The sequence below is a fragment of the Telmatherina bonti genome (assembly GCF_933228915.1).
Source record: "Telmatherina bonti genome assembly, chromosome: 13".
NCBI classification, from domain to species: Eukaryota; Metazoa; Chordata; class Actinopteri; order Atheriniformes; family Telmatherinidae; genus Telmatherina; species Telmatherina bonti.
Window position 1 is genome coordinate 33351449 of NC_136611.1, and position 26694 is coordinate 33378142.

Below are 26694 nucleotides of genomic sequence, written 5' to 3' on the forward strand. Positions count from 1 at the left end.
CGTCAGGTCGGCGCAGGAATGTTGCTGCTACATCGCTGTGGGGATGGGTGTCTGACAGATGTTCTGAGGAAATGATGTTAGGACTCATCATGTCATTTTATGAAATAACTGTGAGTATTTGCAGCCGATCCCACAGAATCTCACGTAGCCTCGCTGTGGTAATAAAAAAAATTAAAAAAAAAAAATGGAAAGAGATCTGAGTTAGCATCGCTAAGCTAATACCAGCTAGCATGAACTGAGCCTGGGGATAACATTACCTTTCAGCTGAGGTAACATCAGGTAGAAACACTGGCTGTCTCATCATTTTTTAAAGGCTGTATTGACCTTCACAAACCACATAGATAAATTTAGGTTGTTTTTATACACTTATAAGCTTCAGGGAGCCTCGGTAAAGTGAGCTGTGTGTGCAGCTAATGCTAACAGGACGACGGCACAGAGAGAATAGAAATAAAAGAAATTGTTTTTGTCACGTTGCTGCTTATCAAGGCTTTGCATTAGTTGATTTATTTTTTATGCTGAATATGCACCAAATGTGGTCTGGAAACGTTAGCTGAAGACAAACAACTGAGCTTGATTGTTTGGTAGTGAAAATTATGCTTTTCTGGACAATGTGGCGCTTCCTGACCTCATCTCATCTGTCTATATGAAACTAGTTTTTCCTCACAGTGAATTGGCAATATGCTAACTCATGGTCAGTGGAGGCTCCGTGGACAGTCAGCTGACCATATCTGCTCCTTTTACACGTGCAGAAAGCCAGCTGTGTGCAGACTAGCCAGATGTGAAGTTAACAGCATTGTGTGACTTTTCCTGAAAGGCTCTTCTATACCAGTGTTTTTCAACCTATTTTGAGGCACACTTTTTTTTTTTACTGAAAACTAACAAGGCCTCCCACAAACCAAAATGTTTTGTTTTTTAAAGCTCATGTTATTAATACAAAGTCATCTTGTCAAAGTGTCTTGAATAGAAATAAGATAAACACAAGAAAAAGGGATTTTTATTATTTTTTCACTCGGGCCTTTTATGGATGAACACAGAGCTGCTTTTTAGACCAATCAGGTGAAATTGGATCATTTCTCAGGGCACAGCTGATTATCCCTGTGTGCCATGGCACAGTGGTTGAAAAACACTGATCTATACCACCGTTTCTGAAATGGGGGCACTTCAAGGCCTTCCAGGGGGTACTTGGAATTTTTTGGAAACATCTTTTATGTTTTCTTTAAAACATCCTTAAATAAAATAATATAGATATAATAATATTATATAAATATTTAGTATATTTCAATAAATGTAAGTTTACATTTATAAACTGAATTTACATTTAGATTTACACCATTTTATTCCTCCTAAAATCCCACATTCTGACTTGAATTTAACCTCAAATCATATCCGTCAATCACTGTCGCCTTGACAATGCACACAAAAGTTTAATAAACCAAATACAAATGGAAAAGTGCTGTATTTCATGGGTTTTCTTAACTAAAAGTACTTTGCAGTGGTTAGGGGCTAAAAAAAATATTTTACAAGGGGCACTGTGTTGCAAAAAGGTTGAGCAGGTTTATATGAATTAATGTCGTGATTTCAGATGCTTTACACACAACCTGTTTAATAAAGTCTTTCAGATTGTTTGAGTCAGCCAGATGCGAAACAGGAAAGTATTTTCATTCTTTTTAAAAGACGTTACTGGGAGTTTGTTCTACATTTATGGACATGTTTTATCTTCATGAGGTAGAAATTTAGATAAACATAAGAATCGGTGTGAATCTAGATGCTTCAGTCTTCAGGTTGTATGAGAATAGATAAAGTAGAATAAACTTTATTGTCACTGCAACAAATACAACAAAATTTAAAGTGCCATTTCAGTTGATGCCTCAAGTTGCTATCCATCCTAGACAGCACCAGCTTGATGTGTTGTCTATTGTCACCAGTTCTTTAGCAAAGCAAACATGTTAACCGTGTTACTGTCCCATCTTAACCCTGTCTAACCGCTTCTTGTGTGACATGCAGTGTTTTGCATTAGTACTGCATGTCATTCATTTCATGTGCTTGTGGTATTTCCTTACAGAAGAGGATTAGTGTGTGTGGTGGTGCTAAAAATAATTTGTGCACAGTTTTCAGAATTGTGGAGCATGTTGACAGTGTGTTTAGCCCTCTTTTCCTAATCTCACCGTGAACAGCTGACCTTAAATTACCATGCTAATCTAGCAAGGTAACAAAAATAAAACTGGCTTTCTGCTCAACACAACTCACTAAACCATTAATCCCACTTTATAGTACACACTCATGTTTTTGTTGTTGTTGTTTTCTTGTTTTGTTTTGTTTTTTTTTTAAGCAAAAAAAAAAAAAAAATTGTATACTAAGCCAGAAAATTGAAAATGTAGCTCTAAAACACGTTCGACCATCACTTTACGACCTCATACTGTGCTAATGTGCAGATTAATAATATGTTTTTCTTTATCACAATTAACCATTTAAAGAAATATTGGGCAGAAAATTCACATTTTTGTAAAATTTTTGCCTTATACAAAAATTTCCCCCTGCGATGGCCTGGCGACCTGCCCAGGCTGTCGCTGCCTCTCACCCAGTCATTGCTGGGATAAACTGCAGCTTCCTGTGAACTAAAATCTGTGTCTTAAAATGACATGCTAACTAATTATTTGTTTGTTTTGCAGCTATGCTCATGACAACATGGTAGTTATCTCCAGCCCTGACCGGCACAGAAGAACATCTGACCAAATCTGAAGTAAAGAGTTGATTTTCAGCCGTGTGACCTGATATTTGCTCCCCAGCATGGACGCTGACCTGACCGGCCTTTAGGACACTGTTACGCTTTCCCTTCTGTTGTTGCACGACTTGTCGTCCGGTGGCGTCCCGCTCTTTCACACACCTGCTTGTTCTGAAGCCTCAAAATGTTTTCGGCCCTGAAGAAGTTGGTTGGGTCCGAGCCGGGGCAGCTCAGGGACAAAAACATTCCCGCCGGCCTGCAATCCATGAACCAAAGCTTGCAAAGGCGCTTCGCCAAAGGGGTTCAGTACAACAGTAAGAAAAACGTCCCATCCGCTCGTCTCGCATGGCAACACAAACCTCCAGTTCCATGACAACCTTCATGTCTTTCTCTCTCAAGTGAAAATAGTGATCCGAGGAGACAGGAACACTGGGAAGAGCACGCTATGGCATCGACTGCAGGGGAAGAAGTTTGTGGAGGAGTACATCCCCACTCAGGAGATCCAAGTCACCAGTATTCACTGGAATTACAAAAGTAAGTCGTCTCGTCTCGTCTCTGATTTCATCGTCCTCATTTCTGCTCTGATGAGTATTTGACTTGTGCCGTTTGTGCCTGCTGATCCGTTTCAGTGGCTCCGTATCAAGGTAAAACATGAAGCCGTAGTTACAGCTGACTGGTTTAGAGTGGGTGTATGTGTGTTAGCGCAGCTAGCTGCTGCCATTAGTCACTTTCCAGCCTGAACATTTGCATCCATTTCCTGTGTGCTACGTGATGATAATCCTTCCAATCTCTGTGCTTGTCTCAGCTACTGATGATGTGGTGAAGGTGGAGGTGTGGGACGTTGTGGACAAAGGTGAGTGTTGACCTCCATGCCAGTCAGGGACGTTTTCTGCTGACACGCGCATCACTACGAGATGTTTTTCTTGTCTTCCTGCTGCAATTCTTCAACACATCAGAGACGCTTGTTCAGTTTGCTTGTCTGTCTTTGTCCTCGGTGTTGATGTTGTCTCTCTCGCACTCGTCTCAGGCCAAAAATACCCTCTTCCTGAAGGTGTAGGTGAGCGCTGCTGTAGAGATTAGATTTCTTCGCCTGTGTGCCGTGGGTTTGCCCCCCCTCCCTCCACTTTAGTTTGGCTGTTTTCAGGTTTGCTGTGTGGCTTCATCTGAGAGTTTGGCTCATTTTGCTGCTGTGTTTAGCTCCAACCAGAGCTTCTGCACCGTGTTAGCTGTGCCGTAATGCCAGCAGTGCGTCTTTTAAAGTAGCCTGCAGAAAAGTGGAACCGCTGCGCTTGCTTTACTCATCCTAAATTTAACATTAAGCTGTAAATTAGTCATAGATTGGGATTTTATTGTTATTTTTTCTTGTATTAACTTGAAAAATTGTGATTTTTTAAAAAAAAAATTCATTGTTCTTTCAGGCAAAGGAAAGCGACGGGGGGAAAATTTAAAGCTGGAAAATGAGCCGCAGGAGGTGATTATCACATGGTTGTCACATGTTTAGGCTCACAAGTGTGTGGAGGAGTGATGTTATTGTGCAGACATGAAGAAATGTTCTGCGTGGTGTTGTCTTTATTAATAAAAAACCCTCCATGTTGTTGCAGTCAGATGAGGTGGCCCTGGACGCAGAGTTCCTGGATGTGTACAAGAACTGCAATGGAGTCATCATGATGTTTGACATAACCAAGCAGTGGTAAGAGTCTGTCAGAGTTGCTGCACAACTCTCACATTAGTGAGCTCGAATGCTGCAATATGCATGGACAGATAAGGTTTCAGTGTTTCTGCATGAGGCTGGAACAGAGAGCTGCTGAAAGGCAGAGTCCTGATTAGACCTGGAAGTTTTCCTATGTGGAGCGTCCAGCGGGAACACGCTGACGTTTCCACAAATCCGCTTGGGATGGGATGAATTACAAGGTATTTAAATAGGTATTTCTGTCACCTGTTGTGGTATGTTTTTATGTTTTTTTTCCTGTTTCCATGATAATGTTTGACCTAAAATGTGGATATTATTTCTAGAAAAAAGCATTTAATGGAAAAGTTTGAATTCCATGTGTAAAAAGACAATCATGCTGACAGCTAAAATGTACTGTTTCCTGCCATGTTGGCAACATTTGCTAACCAATCAGTCATTCAATCAGACCTTTATGTTGCACTTTTCGTTCATTTTTGTCTCTAAAAGTTTTTATAAATAATAGAAAAAGAAAAAAAAGAGGAAAATGGTCCGATTTGACCTCTTAGACACAGACAAATGCACCAACACGAACACAGAAATGATCTGATCGGAGTACAAAGGATGAAGCTGAACACAGATTATAAAGATTAAAAAAATAAACATGGTGGCTAAAATAAATAAAACATAAAATACAACCAAAAATGAAACATTAAAGCAAAATGATGATGTTTCACTCGGCAGATTAGAAAGGTGGGTTTAATGTGCAGGTGTGTTTGTCATGTGAACGTCTGAAGCCTGGCCAGCTGTCCAGACGACACATCAGTCTGCAGCTACGTTTACATGTAATCAGACCCAAAAAGTCTGATCAGAGTAAAAGGTTTCATGCAAGCCTCTAAAGTTCTGGTCCGATCACTCAGTTTGATGGAACTTTCATGTCCGAAACAGCCGCGTCATGCTGATTGTTGTTCACGATGGAAATGAGTGCGTGTGTCCGTTAGATGAGCCGTACGGCGCCATAACCGGGCAAAGCACTGGACTACGACGAGTAGAAGACGTGGTGGGAGCAGAAAGTCGCAGGTTGACATGTGACACGAATACGTCGACGTATGAAAGGAATGTAACTGTTTAGGAGGCAGAAACTGAATCAGTAAACTCCCACACGCCCATGTTTGTTTACATAGTAAACATCTTCTTCTGCTGCTGTTTGCAGAAAGTCTGCGCACGTCGACGTGATTTATTTTGTTCATAAGGGAGCACATCATAATCAGTAAACTTCTTCAGGGTCCCATCTAAGTTGTCGGTCTGTTTCAGACATTTTGCTTCTGTTAGCATGGCTAATGGCGCTAATGTATCATCTGCTGTACATTACTAGTATTAGTTCTCCAATCAATCAATCAAAACTTTATTTGTAGAGCACTTTCACATACCTCAAAGTAACCAAAGTGCTGTACAGGTAAAACAAAATAAATCAACATTAAAAGCACGAAAGTAAAAACTACAAAATAGTTAAAAAGCTAAAATAAGACAGAAAAGACCTGGTGGTCTCCGGAGTTAAACATAAAAAGATGAGTTTTCAAAAGAGATTTAAAACCACTTAAAGTCCCAGCAGACCTCACTGAGAGAGGGAGACTACTGCAGAAAAGGCTCGGTCTCCACAAGTCAAGTCCTCGGGACTACTAGAAGCATCTGGTCTTCTGATCTCAGAGCTCTAACGGGACGATGATGCTGCAGAAGCTCAGAGAGGTACAGCGGTGTCAGACCATTTAAACATCTAAAAGCCAAAAGTAAAACTTTAAAAACTGTTCTAGAAGAGACAGGCAGCCAGCGAAGAGATCGCAGCATGGGGGTGATGTGCTCCCACCATCTTTTCCCCGTTAACAGGCGGCCAGCTGAGTTCTGGACCAGCTGGAGGCGCCGGAGGAGAGACTGGTTGATCCCAGTATAGAGTGAGTTGCAGTAGACCAGTCTGGAGAAATAAAAGCATGAATGACTCTTTCCAGGACATCATGAGGAATATAAGGCTTAACTCTACTAACAAGTCTAAAGTGATAAAACTGGACTACTGCACCGACCTGCTTCTCAAATCTAAAATTAAAATCAAAGAAAAGCCCAGGATTTTTAATAAAAGGGCTAAAAGAGTCCAAAGAGCCTCCAGCACTGCTGCATCCAGCCAGCAGGTCAGTTTTATCCTTATTTATGCAGAGGAAGTTTAGTTTCATCCATGTTTTTCCTTTTTCTTTCTTTTTTTTTTGTCTTGTCCAACATTTAAGCAGGCAGAAGGATTTTCTGGATGCTGTTCTGCTGGGAAAGTTCACTTTGCTAAAGGAAGCATTGTATCTATAACGCTTCCCTTGATATTCTGGATTCTCATTTTATTTTTCTATTTATTTTACATAAATGTTTGTATTACAAAGTTTGTACTGCTGGACCGGAGAGGACAGAAGAGGGACAGAAAGAGAACAGAGGAGAAGAGAAAACAGAAAAACACGTCGTAGAGAGAAAAAGACAGAATGAGAAAGACAACAACCTACATAGATCTGCATGTACATAAGCACACATACACACCCGCCTATATATACACATTTACATACACCTATACACACTGGAGTCATGTTCCCCCTGCGGGAGGATGAAGCCTTCAGAACCAGAGAGAGAAAACAGACACACACAGAGAGAAAACCATCTGCTGTTAGTAAATAAACCTGGTAAAGTCTCACTGCTGCTCCAACATGGCTGTGTGTGGTGGGATGTTTCGCAGCGCCAGCCCTCCTCTGCAGAACTGCTGACTGGGTTCTGGTCAGGATTACGTTTGCTCACAGCTTTATTTCCCCTCCTCTTCCTTACATCCCGAGTATCTAAACACGCCTCAGTCCGTGTGAAAGACGGGAAATTCTGAAAAGCAGCTTTTACAACAGTTTTAGTTCAAATAAAAAAAGTAGGATCAACATCGTCAGCTGAAGGAACCACAGAGCTGTGCGTTGGTGCACGCCGCGGTTGCTACGTGGCTTCTGTCCCACGACCCTGCTGCTGTTTAGCCCTTTCCACAGAGCAGGTGTGTCTGTGTGTGCTGAGACACGTCACACTCACCACCGGTCGCTCCCTTACTGCTTCCAACGCGGCGTCTGAGGCATGTCGGTGACTTCACCACCGCTGTTCAGCCTCTGCTAACACGGGACGCTGAATGTGTAACGAAGGTGTTTCCATGCGGTCTCAAACATGCTGGTTTTACCAGACCAGGTGAATGAACCAACCCGTTTGTGTGAAGGGCTGAGCGGCCCTCTGTTTGCTTTAAACTTCCCTTTCCTTTCTTTCTCAGCAACATTTTCTCTACTCAGCATAAACCAGCGATGCATTGTGATGTTTGTCACTTGCAGGACGTTTAACTACATCCTGAGGGAGCTGCCCAAAGTCCCCACCCACGTGCCGGTGTGTGTCCTGGGGAACCACAGGGACATGGGCGAACACCGCGTCATCCTACCTGACGACATAAGAGACCTGATCTCTGGACTCAACAGGTAGAAACCCGTGTTTCTGACATGTTTATATGTTACGAATCCTCATTCCCTCAGTGAGCTTCTTGTTTTTAACCATCAGTCCATTATTGTTCAACACTGAGAAGAAATGAAGCCTGACGTAATACTTTCTCATTATCTGGTGAATGTTCTGACATTTTCTGATCCGCTCTGTGAAAAGCACGGTAGTTAACGCTTTGAGAAGTAAAAACAGGCCAGATGGAGCTTCATATGTCCTGGTTTTACTCAGGACAGGTGGAGCTTTTTAAACCTGGCGAGTGTTTGTCATTTTATAGGATCTTAATGTTTAAAAGAGTGTGTGAGAACAAAAAGTTAACAAAATGAAGTGGAATTCCTTTGAGAAAAAACAAGCTTCACACCTCCAGTGTGGGCTTCGTTGGATGGCCCTTCTTCAGGGGAATCTCTAAAACTATCTTCATTTATTATGCGATTAGGTAAAAGTTATTCAGAGGAAACCTTTGTGTTTCAAGATAAAATGTTAAACAGCAGAAGAGAAGGAAAAATAATAAATATTAGGGCTGTGACGATATGCTTATGTCTCAATTCGATTCTGATTTTTTGGGTGCCGATTTAATTTAAAGTGCAATTCTCATAATTCTTTGATATTGTTGATTTTTGTAGATTAAAAACAAAAAAAATGTTTAAAAAAAACATTTTTTTTGCTCGTCATTTTTCTTGATTTCAATGAGGAAAAAAACAACCCAGTAGCCAGACCATCATTCTGCTGCTATAACGCCCAAGAAGACTAGTTAAAAGTTCAATAAAAATGACAAAAATTTTTATAGTACATTCATTTTATTTGGGGAAAAAAAAACGAAAAAATGGATGCAAACAAAAAAAGATTTTTTTCAAACAAAAAAAAAGGATTTTTTTTAAACAAAAAAAATGATTTTAAAATTGTGAAGCAAAAAAAATCCCAATTTTCGATTTTTCGATTTGACTTTCCCACCTCTAATAAATATATTGTATAAAAACAGAAATATAAAAAGCAATAATGAAGCAATTTGAAACAAAAACAATGAGAGAAGATGGAGCACGATTTCAGAAAAGCTGGATATCCAGAACAGATAAACTGTTCCTGGTTGTAGTTGAGGCGTCGACACTCCTCCTGGACATCCGACTCTAACAGAACCTTCCCATCCCAGTCCAGTTTCTCCTCCCGCTCTTTACACACTCACAATACAAAATACCCACAATATGAAATAAAAAGTGAAGAAAATCTTCTGCTGAACGTCACGAATTTGATGCAAAACAGACAGAAAAAATGAATCGGTACGACTGTTTTGCTCTATAAAAAGAAAGATTGAATGTCTTGCATCTCCGCTGGGTAGATCTTCCTTTCATTTCATGCACTGGAAAGTTGCAAAGCCTGCAAAGAAAAATGCTTCGTCCAGCATGAACAGTTCAGAAACTATTCAGAATGAGTTCAGATTCTTTTTTTAACAAGGTTGTTAAGAAGTAAATCTCTTTTGTGACCCAGAGTGTGGTCATGACTGCTTCTGAATGAGCCACTCTCCAGTCTGCCTTATACTGCATACCACCACTGAATCTTTACGCAGTACTGGACCTCACCGACTTACTTTCATCCCTGCACGTTAGGGATGCACCGATCCACTTTTTGGGAGTTCCGATCCGATACAAATATCTGAAACTTTAATATCTGCCGACACCGATATTTGCCGACGCCAAACCTGTTTATGTGAACATTATTGTTGTTATTACTGCTGTTATAACTGTGTCAGATTTCATCAGGTTGGAATAAATGACTCATCCTTTCCGAAGTTACCTCACTAATACAAATATAATAACATTACAGATCTAATTATTTCAACAAGTTTTATTCTGATTTGGAACATTTTACCTAAATACAACTAAAAATGTGTGGTTTTGAAACAAAGATCTCACTTTTAGTGGAACAAAAAATGTCACAATCAAGGCATTTATTTCTTTTAAAACACGTCCAAAGCATGTCATCACACACATCGGCGCTGGCTTGACTAGTGTGGCATCGGTTCTGGTTTCTGTACATTTTTATTAATACCAAGTACGAGTACACACACGGTACTGAGCCGATCCTGATATCAGTATTGGTATCTGTGCATCCCTACCACACACTACCGACTTACACAATGTGGGAGTGTTTTCAGTCTCTCGGCTTCTACATTAAAACGCAGTCAGAGTGCTGCTACAGTAGGGCGAGAGGGCCAAACCTGTCCGTTTTAGAGTCCGCTGCCCCTTCTTAAAGCTTTATTTCAAGTGACTTTTAATTTGCAGTTTTTAGTTCAGCAACTTTTTAGATCACAGAATTCCATTAAAACATTTCCTTATAAAATCAGCCAGTAATGTTTTGGGGAAACAGCTGAGCGTAAATCTAGTTCCATCCTCCATGAGACGGAGAACTGGTCAGCTTCGTCTGGTCAGCTCTTACTCCACGAGAAGCAGAGGGATCACTGCGGGTGGCGATGTCTGCCTCCACGTGCAATAAGCCTTGTTATTTCCTATTTAACCAGATACTCTGTCTGTGGTGGGGTGTGTTTTGCATCCGTGTGTTTTGATGCTACTGGTTCTAAAAATATTCGTACTTTCTGATTAGCTGTTTCATCAAACCAGCAACAGCAAAAGATAAAAGCAGCAACTGTCCGCCTGATGCTTTTCTGTCTTAACCACGCCCACCTGAGATGTTCAGCCAATCACACGATACTTCCCCACAAGAAAAAACTTCTGCCAGCCCGATGTGTCGAGACCTGTCTTCAGTCACGTCTGCGAGAACAAAATGCCGTCATTTTCAGGAAGAAAAACCTTCTTGTGGAGGATGTAGTGAAGAGAGAGAAGAGACGGAAAGCATGATTTCCTTTCATCTGCAGTTCATGTGTCTGTAAATGTAGCAACATGGCAGCCAGGCAGGACACGTGTTGTTCAGATTCAGACTTTCATCTGAAATAAACCCATTCCTCTAAATGGAACATGTTTCCAGGCCGATGGGATCGTCCTACATCCACTATGCTGAATCGTCTATGAAGAACGGCTTCGGCCTGAAGTATCTGCACCGGTTTTTTAACATCCCCTTCCTTCAGCTGCAGGTGAGCTGCTTCTAAATCCACTCCGCCCGCTTCTCCTGCTTTTCCTAAGTCATCCCTGCACATTCCCCAGAGCGGTGGGTGGTGTGTGTGCTTCATCTGGATGTGTGTCTGTGTGCAGAGAGAGACCCTCCTGAGGCAGCTGGAGACCAACCAGCTGGACATGGACGCCACGCTGGAGGAGCTCTGCGTCCAGCAGGAGACTGAAGATCAGAACTATGAGATGTAACGTCCTTTTGCTTCCTGTCTGAATGTGTAGTGCAGCACAGAACCACTAGAGGGGCCTGAGCAGACCTGCTACACACACACATACACACACACACACACACACACACACACCGTGTGCAGCAGCTGTTTGACTCGCGCCCCCTCTGAGGTTCTGTCCTGCCCATGCAGTGAAATATGCATCATCTAAATGCACTTTTCTTTCTTATTTTACCAAAACTCCTCAATTATTGTTTCTGGAAGTAAAAGGAGCCACAGCGCTGCAGCTCGATGCCAAGCTGGCCGAGATGATCTGGCAGATTTTATCCTCTGATTCACACCAGTCCTGTTGTAATTCCTACAGTTTCCTGGAGAACTTGGAATCTCGCAGTAAGGGCTACGGTTCTCCTGGTCCAGCTAATGGTCAGAGCCCCTCTTCCGGCTCCCAGTCCCCCATCGTTCCTCCCAGTGGGGCTTCCACAGGCAGCTCCAGCCCCAGCACTCCTCAGCCTCCAATCCCCCCCCAGATGCTTCCACAGTCACCGTCTGTGACCGCCTCGTCCCCTCCACCTCCCCCAGCGGTGGCTGGTGGGGCGGCCTCACCCACAGCTGAGATGAAACCATCAGCCCAGTCGCCAGAGCACCAGCAGTCCCCAGTTGCACCCGGAGGCTCCGCCCCTCAGAAACGCAGTTTCATGTCCCGCTGGTTTGGCTCGTCTCCCGCCTCTGACGCCCCGGCTTCTGCTCCAGGTGAGTGTTGGTCCGCCGCTGTGGGCGCGCTGTTGGTGCACGTCCTACCTCCCAGTCTGACTGGGTTTCAACACCCAGTATGGTCGCATTGTCAAAGTTAGAACAAAAACCTGCAACATCTTTAATTTAGCACAAAATATTCTCACATGTTCAACATAAAGCTGCTTTTTGTCTCCAAACATCTTTTGGTCTTTATTCTTCTGAATATTCCAACAAAATCTCTAAGTTTTAATTCATTCTTACCTGAAACGACGTGTTTATTGTTTAGCTCTCAAGCAGGAACATATTTAGGATAAAAAGAAATAAACATGAAGCCAAAGTTAAGCCAATTAAAAGTCTTTTCTCTCAAATGTTTTTTCCACTTTTCTTGTTTTAGTTTCCTTTGAGACAGAAATAAAAGTTGTTTTCTAGTAAACCTTCTGGTTTTTAAGAAAAAGATGAAGATAAACGAATGCCATCAGATAAATGTGAATGTAGCAAAGTGTAAAACCCACAGACAAGTAGTTCATGGACACCCGGTGTAACAACTGTTTAATCTGCCATATCAGCCTGATTTCCTGCTACAGTCCATCAGATTTAGCTGTAAAGATAATTTGTGATGTACGACGGGGTTGAAAGGAAACTCCAGCCATGACATGATCAGACCAGTTGTCTCCACCTTCATGTTTCTCTGTTAGAAAACTGTTTTACATCTAAAACTGGGAGCAAACATGATTTCCTGTCAGTCTCCACTCAGCATTTAGTGTCGTTCAGATTGTCGCAGGAGTGTGCAGCTCTTTGAAAATTAATATGAGTTAATGGTTTTCAGTGCTGTGAAAACATATTTACTCCCTTCCTGATTTCTTACTATTTTTATTCAAATTTGTAAAACTTAAATGTGTCAGATCATCACAGTAAGCAGGGGTAGGTAATGTTGCTCTGAGACATTTTAATTTTACTCTGGGTGAAGTGGTTCCTTGTCCTGATAGTAGTCTGTACATTCTGTAGACTTCCATGTTAGCATGACGCTGCCAAGATGGCGACGGTAGGAACCGCCCACCGAGCTTCAATTCAGCTCTTCAGAAACCTACGGGAGACGTCATGGAGGCTCTGCCCATCTTTTATATACAGTCTATGGTTAGGATGAAAACAAAAAGGATTTCCTGAAGTTCTAAAGACCTAAAGACAGCTTAGAAACCTTTCCAGACTGATCAGTCACTTTGTTTCTCACTTGTTCTTCAGTTTCTTTAGAGAACAGCAGGATGTCTTTCTTTTCTAGATCCCACAACCTGCTTCACCTTCTCAGACATCTTCTATCGACAGGTCTGGCAGGGATCAGGTCTGACACGGATCAGGTGGTAGAACAGCTTGTCTTGTGACCTGATGGTCGGCGGTTCGAGTCCCGTCCCCCACGCTGCTGCTGCAGCCTCTATAGGAGGATTGTTCCCTGGTCCCAAACCCGGGTAAAGGTCAGGAAGGGCGTCCGGCGTAAACCATGTGCTGAGTCGCTATGGCAACAACATGTCTGTCTAGTGTTAAACTTTATGTGATGATCTGAAACATTTAAATTGGACAAATTTGCAGAATAAAAAGGTGGTGAATATTTTTTCACAGATCTGGAAATCTGGTCCGTGTATCCGTTTTTTCATCTGTGCATCTTTTTGTCCCTGTAGACGTGAGGTGTATTTAATACTGTCTGAATAATCGTCTGGATTTCTAATTTAAAAATGCTGCAGAACTTCTGCAGAACTTTTCCTTTTTACTTGTTGTCTCGCCGCCTGCTGGAATAAAAGACAACATGGTGGAAGAGTATTTAAATCAAATCAAACTTTATTTCTAAAGCACTTCTTGTGCTTAAAAAAAAGAATACAAAGTGCTTTACATCAAATAGATAAAACACACACATCCACAGTCCCCTTACACCCACCCACACCCATGCCCTGTTATCCCCTATAACAGTTAGAAGAGGACGAATGGCCAGGTATATGTGCACCAGATAAGGAAACATTGTCATGTTGTTAGATAGAAGTCCACTGCAGGACGGGGGAGCGTACATCCTGAAGGACCAGAAGCGGTCACAAGATTTCAGACTTAGCAGCTGAGAAATGTTGAAAGGATCAAAGGACTGCCTGGTGGTGGAATGTCATGTGATTTCTCTCTTTCTTTGCAGCTTTTTGTGTCATGAAGCGAGCGAACTGGCAGCAGTGGGAGCCTGTCGGTGCTGCTGCAGATTAGAATTAAGGTCCCTCTATTGATCGTTGCTGATCAGTTTGTCTGGATGTTTTCCTCAGAGGAGCCCCCAGCGCCGGCGTGTCCTGCTCAGGTGCAGAGTGTGGATGACTTTGTGCCAGATGAGCGGCTGGACAAGAGTTTCCTGGAGGACAGCCTGCCTTCAAAAGGCAAGGCGCCCCAAAGCGCAGCAGCTCCGGCTCTGGACAGCGACAGGTGAGGAGTTTTTACATCTTTCTAAGCTGGTCTGCTTATATTTGTGACAATATTCATTTAAATTGTACAAATTCTACATGATCTCATGCTTTTGCTGTAATTTGGTTTGATCTTTACTTGATTCGATAAAAAAAAAGATTTTTTTTTTTATCACATTTATGTGTTTATTCTGAAAGTTGTGAATGTAAATCAGAGTTGACCCTCACTTAGTTGTGTTTTCACACTGATGATGATGTGGGCCAGCGTGCACCATGGAGGTAACCGAGCCTGATTAGCAGCACATCTCTGTCACCACCCGGCTGGTTTTACAGATGAAGCATGCCGACTGTCCACTTGTTTGGTTTGCATGAGGAACCAGAACAGCAGCGACGGAACAAGAAGGCCGCGTGCAAGCAGCTAAACAGCTGTTGTGTCCTTTTCTCTTCCCGTCTCAGTGACGGCGAGGACAGAGGAAACCCCATGGTGTCTGGTTTCCAAGACGAGCTTGATCCCGACGACACGGAGCCCAGCCTCCCTCCAGTTAAAAAGCTGCCGCCCAGTAAGGATATAACTCTGACCAGCGACGAGGAGGAGGGAGATCACGTGGCTCCCAAAATCACACAGAACCAAGACCTGGACAGCGAACCCCAGCCCAAACCGTGAGTTTGTTTATTTATTTATAAGAACAAGAAAAACAGCCCGCGGTCCTGAACGTGGAGCCATAAAACCGCCGGCAGCACGGCGCTCCTCGCCACTGCGTTAAGCTGAGCTCCAGAAAGATGTTTTCAGGACAAATGAAGTCTTCTCCTTTAACGCTCACCCAGCTCAGAAAAGCAGCACACTAACCCACTTCTGTCTCTGATGAGGAAAAAGTTGCAAATTGTGTATTTTCTGCAAATAAACACATAAAGATGGGTGTTCTGTTTCTGGTAAATATGTCCCACCGTTAGCCTCCTGATAAGTAAGTAAAGTTTCTGTGACGAAGACGAAGCTCCTGTCTGTGAGATGAAGATAACTAAATGTTCACTGCTGGGAAAAAATCCTGCAGATAAGATCAGGCAGAAGTTTTTCTCATTTCAGCTCGACAAACATCCTGCTGTAAGAAACTGCATTTCCTGTTTCAGACCCGCGACTCACCTCACGAAGCCAAAGGAGACCTCCAAAGCTCCTGAGCCCAGAGGCCAGACCGCCGCCCCCATCTCCCTGACTCTGACCCCCGCCGCGGAGCCGCCAGCTCGACACCAAGGCAAAAGGAAGGGAAACACTCCCAAAGCCGACGACTCGGACACGGATCCCGAAGCTCCCGTTGCCCAGCAGATGCTCTCCTTTGTCATGGATGACCCCGACTTCGAGTCTGAAGCATCTGACACTCCAAAAATCACAAAGGTGAAGTAGAACAGATTCCTGAGACATTTAATCCACAACCTTTTACAAAAAAACACTAATTTGATTCCTAAATACGTTTGATTAAATTCCGTCGGACTGTTTGATTCAACGCAGGATTCGTTCCCAGTCAGAGATGAGCTTCTGTCCGACCTCTCCGACGATGACATGCATTTAGCCAAGGTGCCAGAACCACTGAAGCCCACTGTGATCTCCTTCAAACACAAGGACGATACGGACCTGTTTGGCCTGGGAATCCAAGAGGAGCCTCCTGCAGCTAAAGACAGCAGCGAAGACCAAGAAGGCAAGTCTGGAGTTTTCTCCAGAAGTATCCAAACGAGAGCTGAGTTACCATATAAAGCTTGTTTCTGGATTATTTCTAAAGCATTTTTACATGAAATAAAGTGGTTAAAAGTTTAGAATACGAATACCATTAGCTAAATAAATGTTGGTAGAACAGAAGCTGCAGGTCTGATAAAGGAAATAATATGACCTACTGTGTGTGAAACAGGAGAAAACCTGCTTCAATCCAAGCAGCAACCTCCAGCGGTTAAAAGTGAAGCCTATGCCGAAGTGCCAAAAACTGCAGTTCCCCCTTCATCCACTAGGGGCTGCAAAACAAACCGAATCCTCATAGACTCCCATGTTAAAAAGACCAACTTCACAGCAGAAATAAACATCTATACAGCCTGAATATATATAAAATATAACCACGTGCTCATTATGTCTTCATATCATCTCAGCATTCGGTTCTCGTCCCACCCTGTCGCCAAGCTGGACTGTTTTCTAAAGAAACTCCGTTTTTATGTTCATGAAGCATAAATGTTCCAGATAAAAGCAGAGAAGTCTGTGTTATTATCTGTTCTTTAACAGGCTGACGTGGCAGCAGCCTTCACCCCCCCCCCCCCCCCCCCCCCCCTCCTGTCAGTGTGAACAACAACATTCATCTTCTCTTTTTTCTGTATCTTTAACCAGAAAAACAAAGGAAGGTTTCTATCTTAAACAACCCAAGAATTACAATTGCAAGTTCCTGCTTGTAGTCTCCCCCCCCCCACATGCAAACAGAGAACAATCCAGTGTCCTTCCTCACACTTCAAGTCAAATCCAAACTAAAGAATCACTGCATGTTAAGGAAGATGCTTCTGCTGCACTTTGAGTCATTTCTGCAGTCAGAGCACGCCAGCCGTCAGCGTTGGCTCTTCTTTATGCACTTACAGCAGAGTCCTGCATGTACGGGACTAAAACTGCTGTTTCTAATCAGGATTCCCAGCATCTCAGTGTGCTCACGTGTGTTTTCTGTCACACAGCAAAGCAGGTTCCCTTCTCTTTATCATTACCAGCGACGTTTCCTCACAAAGCTGTCCCCCAGCTCTCTGTGCATGTCGGGAGTCCTGAGCCGATGCAAACACACACATACATGTGTGTTTACGCGCAGATGAACACGTTTACCAGCAGACAGAGAGCACGTCTGATAATACATCAACATCCTGAAGATCAGACGCAAAGATGATCAATAATAATAACGGATTAGGTGAGAAACATGGTAGCCAATCAGAGCCAGCGGCCTCTCCAGCCGCCACCAGCTACCCTGACACCAGAGGATGAAGTCATTTGTGAGGACGACTTGAGCCGCTGCCGACCCGGATAGATACATTAATTACTTTCCTTATGAAGATAATAGGATAAATCAGCTATAAAGATAAAATAATCGCTGATTAAAAGATTATAATATAATTATAACAGATGAATATCAGAGTTTTGTTGCTCGTCCAGGAAGATGGAAACATTCAGGAAGCAGCTGATGTCGTTGTCAGACATCTTCATGCCCATCCCAGCTGAACAAGCTGTTGTCATTCCTCATCACACCCTAACTTAGATCCAGTATTTATTGTTTCATTAATGTAAACATTCATATTTATTCCCTTCATCTGGACTTTTAAGAGCTTTACCTTTTTCCTGATCTGTGACTGCTCAGCTGAGTGAAGCCATGATGTATAAAAGGTTTGATAATTTTCCCAGTATGATTCTGTAAAGGTCAGGCTGGCTGTTAACAACTGCAGACGACTCAGCATGTATAAAATCAAGCCTGATGAGTCAAAACTGAGTAATTCAGAGGAATTATGATGTATGAGGTGTTCGTCAGCACCTCCTAAAAGCCTTAAACTCTGCTGACTCTGCAGGCATATGAGGAGATGCCAGCAGCGTTTTGTCCTGAAGTGAACATAGCATGATCACTCTCCCTCCTTTCAATCTAAATCTGTGGATTAGCTCTGCATCAATCAAAACGACATGATGTGTCATTTAGAGGGATGCCTCTCCTGGCTGAAGCCTCCTGTTGAGAACCAGAGCATTTGGCCAAAGCATGGCCAAACATGGAAACAGCCACGTTTAACCCTGAACCTGATGCAGAATGTGAAGATGATGAGGAGGATGCAGACAAAATAAGTCAGATTTGAGGATTGTTTGGTAATATGACTTATTTCTGGGTAATAACTCTAAAGCTTAACTCTTAGAAAGGGTTTCATCTGTCTTCTGCTGACTAAATCACAGCACTGATGCAGGTGTCTTGTCCTCTTTCAGAGAAGGAAAGCAAACACTCCTCCAAAGAGAAGAAGAAGAAAAAGAAGAAGGGCAAAGAGGTAAAGCACCTGTTTCTAACACGTACAAGTGGTAAAACAAACATCTTCTGACATGAACATGAAGTATTTCCAGCTGTCAGAATGGTGCATTTGGACATAAAATGTCCCTGTGGGGGAAATGTAAATGAACTGAATGGCAACATGTCAAGCAGCCTGACAAACTGGGGGAGCCGTTCAAACTACGTCCGTACTGTAGGTGTTAACCCATCAGCCTCTGGGCTTACCAAATAAGATGTTCAACGTTTATATCAATAATCCGTACAGCGTGCATGAGAAACCAGTTCCAGGTTGGGTTTGGTTAGAGATCAGGATGTACCGTGCATGAGAAAACTGTTCCAGGTTGGGTTTGGTTAGAGATCAGGATGTACCGTGCATGAGAAAACTGTTCCAGGTTGGGTTTGGTTAGAGATCAGGACGTACCGTGCATGAGAAAACTGTTCCAGGTTGGGTTTAGTTAGAGATCAGGACGTACCGTGCATGAGAAAACTGTTCCAGGTTGGGTTTGGTTAGAGACCAGGATGTACCGTGCATGAGAAAACTGTTCCAGGTTGGGTTTTGTTAGAGATCAGGACGTACCGTGCATGAGAAAACTGTTCCAGGTTGGGTTTGGTTAGAGATCAGGACGTACCGTGCATGAGAAAACTGTTCCAGGTTGGGTTTAATTAGAGATCAGGACGTACCGTGCATGAGAAAACTGTTCCAGGTTGGGTTTGGTTAGAGATCAGGACGTACCGTGCATGAGAAAACTGTTCCAGGTTGGGTTTGGTTAGAGATCAGGACGTACCGTGCATGAGAAAACTGTTCCAGGTTGGGTTTGGTTAGAGATCAGGATGTACCGTGCATGAGAAAACTGTTCCAGGTTGGGTTTTGTTAGAGATCAGGACGTACCGTGCATGAGAAAACTGTTCCAGGTTGGGTTTGGTTAGAGATCAGGATGTACCGTGCATGAGAAAACTGTTCCAGGTTGGGTTTGGTTAGAGATCAGGACGTACCGTGCATGAGAAAACTGTTCCAGGTTGGGTTTGGTTAGAGACCAGGATGTACCGTGCATGAGAAAACTGTTCCAGGTTGGGTTTTGTTAGAGATCAGGACGTACCGTGCATGAGAAAACTGTTCCAGGTTGGGTTTGGTTAGAGATCAGGACGTACCGTGCATGAGAAAACTGTTCCAGGTTGGGTTTGGTTAGAGATCAGGACGTACCGTGCATGAGAAAACTGTTCCAGGTTGGGTTTAGTTAGAGATCAGGACGTACCGTGCATGAGAAAACTGTTCCAGGTTGGGTTTAATTAGAGATCAGGACGTACCGTGCATGAGAAAACTGTTCCAGGTTGGGTTTGGTTAGAGATCAGGACGTACCGTGCATGAGAAAACTGTTCCAGGTTGGGTTTGGTTAGAGATCAGGACGTACCGTGCATGAGAAAACTGTTCCAGGTTGGGTTTGGTTGGAGATCAGGACGTACCGTGCATGAGAAAACTGTTCCAGGTTGGGTTTTGTTAGAGATCAGGACGTACCGTGCATGAGAAAACTGTTCCAGGTTGGGTTTGGTTAGAGACCAGGATGTACCGTGCATGAGAAAACTGTTCCAGGTTGGGTTTGGTTAGAGATCAGGACGTACCGTGCATGAGAAAACTGTTCCAGGTTGGGTTTGGTTAGAGATCAGGACGTACCGTGCATGAGAAAACTGTTCCAGGTTGGGTTTGGTTAGAGATGAGGACGTACCGTGCATGAGAAAACTGTTCCAGGTTGGGTTTAGTTAGAGATCAGGATGTACCGTGCATGAGAAAACTGTTCCAGGTTGGGTTTAGTTAGAGATCAGGATGTACCGTGCATGAGAAAACTGTTCCAGGTTGGGTTTGGTTAGAGATCAGGACGTACCGTGCATGACAAACCAGTTCCAGGTTGGGTTTGGTTAGAGATCAGGATGTACCGTGCATGAGAAAACTGTTCCAGGTTGGGTTTGGTTAGAGATCAGGACGTACCGTGCATGAGAAAACTGTTCCAGGTTGGGTTTGGTTAGAGATCAGGACGTACCGTGCATGAGAAAACTGTTCCAGGTTGGGTTTGGTTAGAGATGAGGACGTACCGTGCATGAGAAAACTGTTCCAGGTTGGGTTTAGTTAGAGATCAGGATGTACCGTGCATGAGAAAACTGTTCCAGGTTGGGTTTGGTTAGAGATCAGGATGTACCGTGCATGAGAAAACTGTTCCAGGTTGGGTTTAGTTAGACATCAGGATGTACCGTGCATGACAAAACTGTTCCAGGTTGGGTTTAGTTAGAGATCAGGATGTACCGTGCATGAGAAAACTGTTCCAGGTTGGGTTTGGTTAGAGATCAGGATGTACCGTGCATGAGAAAACTGTTCCAGGTTGGGTTTAGTTAGAGATCAGGATGTACCGTGCATGAGAAAACTGTTCCAGGTTGGGTTTAGTTAGAGATCAGGACATACCGTGCATGAGAAAACTGTTCCAGGTTGGGTTTAGTTAGAGATCAGGATGTACCGTGCATGAGAAAACTGTTCCAGGTTGGGTTTGGTTAGAGATCAGGACGTACCGTGCTTGAGAAAACTGTTCCAGGTTGGGTTTGGTTAGAGATCAGGACATACGGTGCATGAGAAAACTGTTCCAGGTTGGGTTTAGTTAGAGATCAGCATGTACCGTGCATGAGAAACCAGTTCCAGGTTGGGTTTGGTTAGAGATGAGGACGTACCGTGCATGAGAAACCAGTTCCAGGTTGGGTTTGGTTAGAGATCAGGACGTACCGTGCATGAGAAACCTGTTCCAGGTTGGGTTTAGTTAGAGATCAGGACGTACCGTGCATGAGAAACCTGTTCCAGGTTGGGTTTAGTTAGAGATCAGGACGTACCGTGCATGAGAAAACTGTTCCAGGTTGGGTTTAGTTAGAGATCAGCATGTACCGTGCATGAGAAACCTGTTCCAGGTTGGGTTTAGTTAGAGATCAAGACGTACCGTGCATGAGAAAACTGTTCCAGGTTGGGTTTAGTTAGAGATCAGCATGTACCGTGCATGAGAAAACTGTTCCAGGTTGGGTTTAGTTAGAGATCAGGATGTACCGTGCATGAGAAAACTGTTCCAGGTTGGGTTTGGTTAGAGATCAGGACGTACCGTGCATGAGAAAACTGTTCCAGGTTGGGTTTGGTTAGAGATCATGATGTACCGTGCATGAGAAAACTGTTCCAGGTTGGGTTTAGTTAGAGATCAGGACGTACCGTGCATGAGAAAACTGTTCCAGGTTGGGTTTAGTTAGAGATCAGGATGTACCGTGCATGAGAAAACTGTTCCAGGTTGGGTTTGGTTAGAGATCAGGACGTACCGTGCTTGAGAAAACTGTTCCAGGTTGGGTTTGGTTAGAGATCAGGACGTACCGTGCATGAGAAAACTGTTCCAGGTTGGGTTTAGTTAGAGATCAGCATGTACCGTGCATGAGAAACCAGTTCCAGGTTGGGTTTGGTTAGAGATCAGGACGTACCGTGCATGAGAAACCAGTTCCAGGTTGGGTTTGGTTAGAGATCAGGACGTACCGTGCATGAGAAACCTGTTCCAGGTTGGGTTTAGTTAGAGATCAGGACGTACCGTGCATGAGAAACCTGTTCCAGGTTGGGTTTAGTTAGAGATCAGGATGTACCGTGCATGAGAAAACTGTTCCAGGTTGGGTTTAGTTAGAGATCAGCATGTACCGTGCATGAGAAACCTGTTCCAGGTTGGGTTTAGTTAGAGATCAGGATGTACCGTGCATGAGAAACCTGTTCCAGGTTGGGTTTAGTTAGAGATCAGGATGTACCGTGCATGAGAAACCTGTTCCAGGTTGGGTTTTGTTAGAGATCAGGACGTACCGTGCATGAGAAACCTGTTCCAGGTTGGGTTTAGTTAGAGATCAGGACGTACCGTGCATGAGAAACCTGTTCCAGGTTGGGTTTAGTTAGAGATCAGGACGTACCGTGCATGAGAAACCTGTTCCAGGTTGGGTTTAGTTAGAGATCAGGATGTACCGTGCATGAGAAACCTGTTCCAGGTTGGGTTTGGTTAGAGATCAGGATGTACCGTGCATGAGAAACCTGTTCCAGGTTGGGTTTTGTTAGAGATCAGGACGTACCGTGCATGAGAAACCTGTTCCAGGTTGGGTTTAGTTAGAGATCAGGACGTACCGTGCATGAGAAACCTGTTCCAGGTTGGGTTTAGTTAGAGATCAGCATGTACCGTGCATGAGAAACCAGTTCCAGGTTGGGTTTGGTTAGAGATCAGGACGTACCGTGCATGAGAAACCAGTTCCAGGTTGGGTTTGGTTAGAGATCAGGACGTACCGTGCATGAGAAAACTGTTCCAGGTTGGGTTTGGTTAGAGATCAGCATGTACCGTGCATGAGAAAACTGTTCCAGGTTGGGTTTTGTTAGAGATCAGGATGTACCGTGCATGAGAAAACTGTTCCAGGTTGGGTTTAGTTAGAGATCAGGATGTACCGTGCATGAGAAAACTGTTCCAGGTTGGGTTTGGTTAGAGATCAGGATGTACCGTGCATGAGAAAACTGTTCCAGGTTGGGTTTAGTTAGAGATCAGGACGTACCGTGCATGAGAAAACTGTTCCAGGTTGGGTTTAGTTAGAGATCAGGATGTACCGTGCATGAGAAAACTGTTCCAGGTTGGGTTTGGTTAGAGATCAGGACGTACCGTGCTTGAGAAAACTGTTCCAGGTTGGGTTTGGTTAGAGATCAGGATGTACCGTGCATGAGAAAACTGTTCCAGGTTGGGTTTAGTTAGAGATCAGGATGTACCGTGCATGAGAAAACTGTTCCAGGTTGGGTTTGGTTAGAGATCAGGATGTACCGTGCATGAGAAAACTGTTCCAGGTTGGGTTTAGTTAGAGATCAGGACGTACCGTGCATGAGAAAACTGTTCCAGGTTGGGTTTGGTTAGAGATCAGGATGTACCGTGCATGAGAAAACTGTTCCAGGTTGGGTTTGGTTAGAGATCAGGACGTACCGTGCTTGAGAAAACTGTTCCAGGTTGGGTTTGGTTAGAGATCAGGACGTACCGTGCATGAGAAAACTGTTCCAGGTTGGGTTTGGTTAGAGATCAGGACGTACCGTGCATGAGAAAACTGTTCCAGGTTGGGTTTAGTTAGAGATCAGCATGTACCGTGCATGAGAAACCAGTTCCAGGTTGGGTTTGGTTAGAGATCAGGACGTACCGTGCATGAGAAACCAGTTCCAGGTTGGGTTTGGTTAGAGATCAGGACGTACCGTGCATGAGAAAACTGTTCCAGGTTGGGTTTGGTTAGAGATCAGCATGTACCGTGCATGAGAAAACTGTTCCAGGTTGGGTTTAGTTAGAGATCAGGATGTACCGTGCATGAGAAAACTGTTCCAGGTTGGGTTTAGTTAGAGATCAGGACGTACCGTGCATGAGAAAACTGTTCCAGGTTGGGTTTAGTTAGAGATCAGGATGTACCGTACATGAGAAAACTGTTCCAGGTTGGGTTTGGTTAGAGATCAGGACGTACCGTGCATGAGAAACCTGTTCCAGGTTGGGTTTAGTTAGAGATCAGGACGTACCGTGCATGAGAAAACTGTTCCAGGTTGGGTTTAGTTAGAGATCAGGACGTACCGTGCATGAGAAAACTGTTCCAGGTTGGGTTTAGTTAGAGATCAGGATGTACCGTGCATGAGAAAACTGTTCCAGGTTGGGTTTAGTTAGAGATCAGGACGTACCGTGCATGAGAAACCTGTTCCAGGTTGGGTTTAGTTAGAGATCAGGACGTACCGTGCATGAGAAACCAGTTGAACATGAATGAGTTTATAATGGAAGTACATTTATTTAGCATCAGTAACTCAAATTCTTTGCTTGCAGGAGGACGAAAAGAACAAGAAGAAACATAAACACAAGAAAAAGGAAAAAGACGAAGGCTCCAGCACTGCAGGGGAGGAAAAAGACAAGAAGAAGAAGAAATCTCGGTCCAAGAAAACCGAAGTGGACGAACTGGAGGACTTCCTGGGCGGAGGAGCAGGATCAGTTAAAAGAGAGGACGGCGATTATGAAGAACTATAAAAGCTCTGGTGAAATGAGGACGCAGAAGGAAGCATGGCTGGTAAAGACGCCCTGGTTTCTTGACCTGTGTGTGTGTGTGCGTGCGTGCGCGTGTGTGTGTGTGCATAGCGCAGTGTTTCCAAGCCATACACTATCAGCAAGACTTCCGACAGCACCCAGACTCTGCTCCCGGGCTGTTCCCTGCTTTCCCATCACTAAGACGAGGCTGGAGGAGCCACACAGATCGGTGTGTCACAGATCAGCTCTTTGTACTTTAACACGATTAAATATTGTTTATTTAAGATTTTCTTTGGTTTATACACTCTGAATCAGCTGCTGTAAATACGGTTACAACTTAGTCTGAATGTTTGTGCGGTTGGTGTCGTAGTTGCGAGCATGCTGACTCCTCAACTCCACGGTGTTCTCATCGTTTCTTCCGTACTGACAGATTTCGTCTCGTGTCTAATTATGAAACGAGCGGTTTTGGTTCAGCTGGTTTATGAATGGCTTCTTATTTCTCTTCAGGATGACACGGTTCACACTAAGCTTCTCTCCGTCATGCACCTAACCGCTTCTCATCCACATCTCAGACAACCTGCAGAGTTTCTGCGTTTCCTCTGCTGGTTGTGGTCAGATGATATTTAACCAGTTTTCCACATAACAGAAGCTGTTTGGAAGATTTCTGCTGCTGGAAACAAGTCGTCGTGTTAAATTAAGAGCGAAAGCGAGCAGCTTGTATTGTACAGGGAGGTTTTCCATTACGTACGGTTCCACTTGGCACGGCTCTTCCCTGCTTCCATTTCCATCTCCTTCAGACAGCTCGGATCACGTCTGCTGCAGCAGCTTACATGCAAGGCGTGTAACTTAAATCCACGCCTGTGGTTTATGGACACGCTCGTGTTTTAATTGGTAATGCACACAACATGCAATCCGTGTGCACAGGTCTGCAGAAAGGCTGCAACTTGTGATAGAAGAGGGGGGGGTTGTCGGTGTGCGTTGCAGCAGAGTTGGGTGATTATTCTATCTGATCATTCGTTTCCACGTCGCTGCATAAACAGTCCCAGTAACACGGTGCAGCCACAACAAAGCGAAACCATGCCGTGGAAATGTCTGACGGGTCTGTGGACTTCAGCTTGGATCAGCCCGACCACATCAGCTGCTGGAATCAGTCTTTGTGCTGCTGGCTGCCTTAACGAAGGTCAATACAAGGGAATGATGTGCAACTGTCCCCCCCCACCCCCCTCCCGCATTTGAAGTGTTCTTACTGTAAACTGTCTGCTAGCAGTAGGGCTGAGAAAGTGCTCCAGGCCTTTCTATTGGATGTCCTGCAGCATCCTGCTGGAAGGTTGCAGTGAAAACAGTACATTCGTCTTCTGCTTTGGTTTGATTCTCATTGAGCAGCACTCCTTTTAAAGGACCATGTTAAGTGCAACATTTCCAGGATTTTCTCCTCGATTTAGCCTCGTGTTATTTATTATTGCTTGTGTTTGTTTTGTTGCTCAACTTCAGGGTTTTCTTGTGTGATTTGTGTCTCGCTGCTCAAACTGAAAACAGTTTCTTGTGGGCGGGATCTGTTCGCATTTCTGAGATTTTCTCCTGTAATCTACACAGTCCGGACGTTTATTTATGCAGCTTTTTAAGGAAACGCACACAGCGACATGAACTGCTGAACTCTTCGTGTTACATAAAAAGACCCGACTTGCCTGCTTATGATAGACGTGAGATGCATCTTCCATAACTCACATCGAGCAGGTGAAGCATCCAAGGGAAGTGTATTTTTAAACACAATGTCACAAACATTTATAGTTTTCCATCTCCTACAAGTAGACGGTTTCCTTACGTTGGTTTACAAAGAAATGTTTGATATTCCAAAGTTGAAACTATGCAGCATTAATCCTAAATACTGTGTGCTTTTTTTTTTTTATTATTATTTTGTCTTGTTTAAGGATAAATGCTGGTTACAGTTTCAAGCAAAGCATGAGACTTAAATGTACAGAAAGAAAAGAATGTAAAAAGTATATCAAAATAAATGCATACATATACATATATATATACATATATATATATATATATATATATATATATATATATGCATATGCATCTGAAGAGCTCTGTTCCAAAATGACCTACAGCCTGTGGAAACAATGCCACTGAAATGTTTGAATAAAGGACGGTCACGTCAGATGTAAGAACATTCCTCAGAACGATGTGCACTTTAGACATTTTGATTTCAGGGATTTTTCCCCAAATGGATGTAAAACATTTTGGAATAAA

The 26694-nt window shown here is 43.6% G+C and overlaps 1 protein-coding gene across 2 annotated transcripts; it reads left to right on the forward strand.

Annotated features, from left to right (window-relative positions):
* rabl6b (RAB, member RAS oncogene family-like 6b) lies at positions 1-25657 on the forward strand. 2 transcript variants are annotated; one of them, XM_079250868.1, is made up of 17 exons: positions 1-110; positions 2670-3036; positions 3122-3256; positions 3528-3575; positions 3750-3779; positions 4141-4193; positions 4324-4412; positions 7766-7906; positions 10899-11004; positions 11123-11226; positions 11570-11955; positions 14226-14379; positions 14814-15017; positions 15483-15744; positions 15859-16045; positions 18322-18380; positions 24244-25657. In XM_079250868.1, exons 2-17 carry the CDS (start codon positions 2907-2909, stop codon positions 24439-24441), a joined length of 2286 nt encoding a protein of 761 aa, XP_079106994.1. In that variant the 5' UTR covers positions 1-110; positions 2670-2906; the 3' UTR covers positions 24442-25657. The 2 variants fall into 2 exon arrangements, with proteins under 2 accessions (XP_079106994.1, XP_079106995.1); XM_079250869.1 differs by having other exon boundaries at positions 54-110; positions 2787-3036.
* The last annotated feature ends 1037 nt before the right edge of the window (positions 25658-26694 follow it).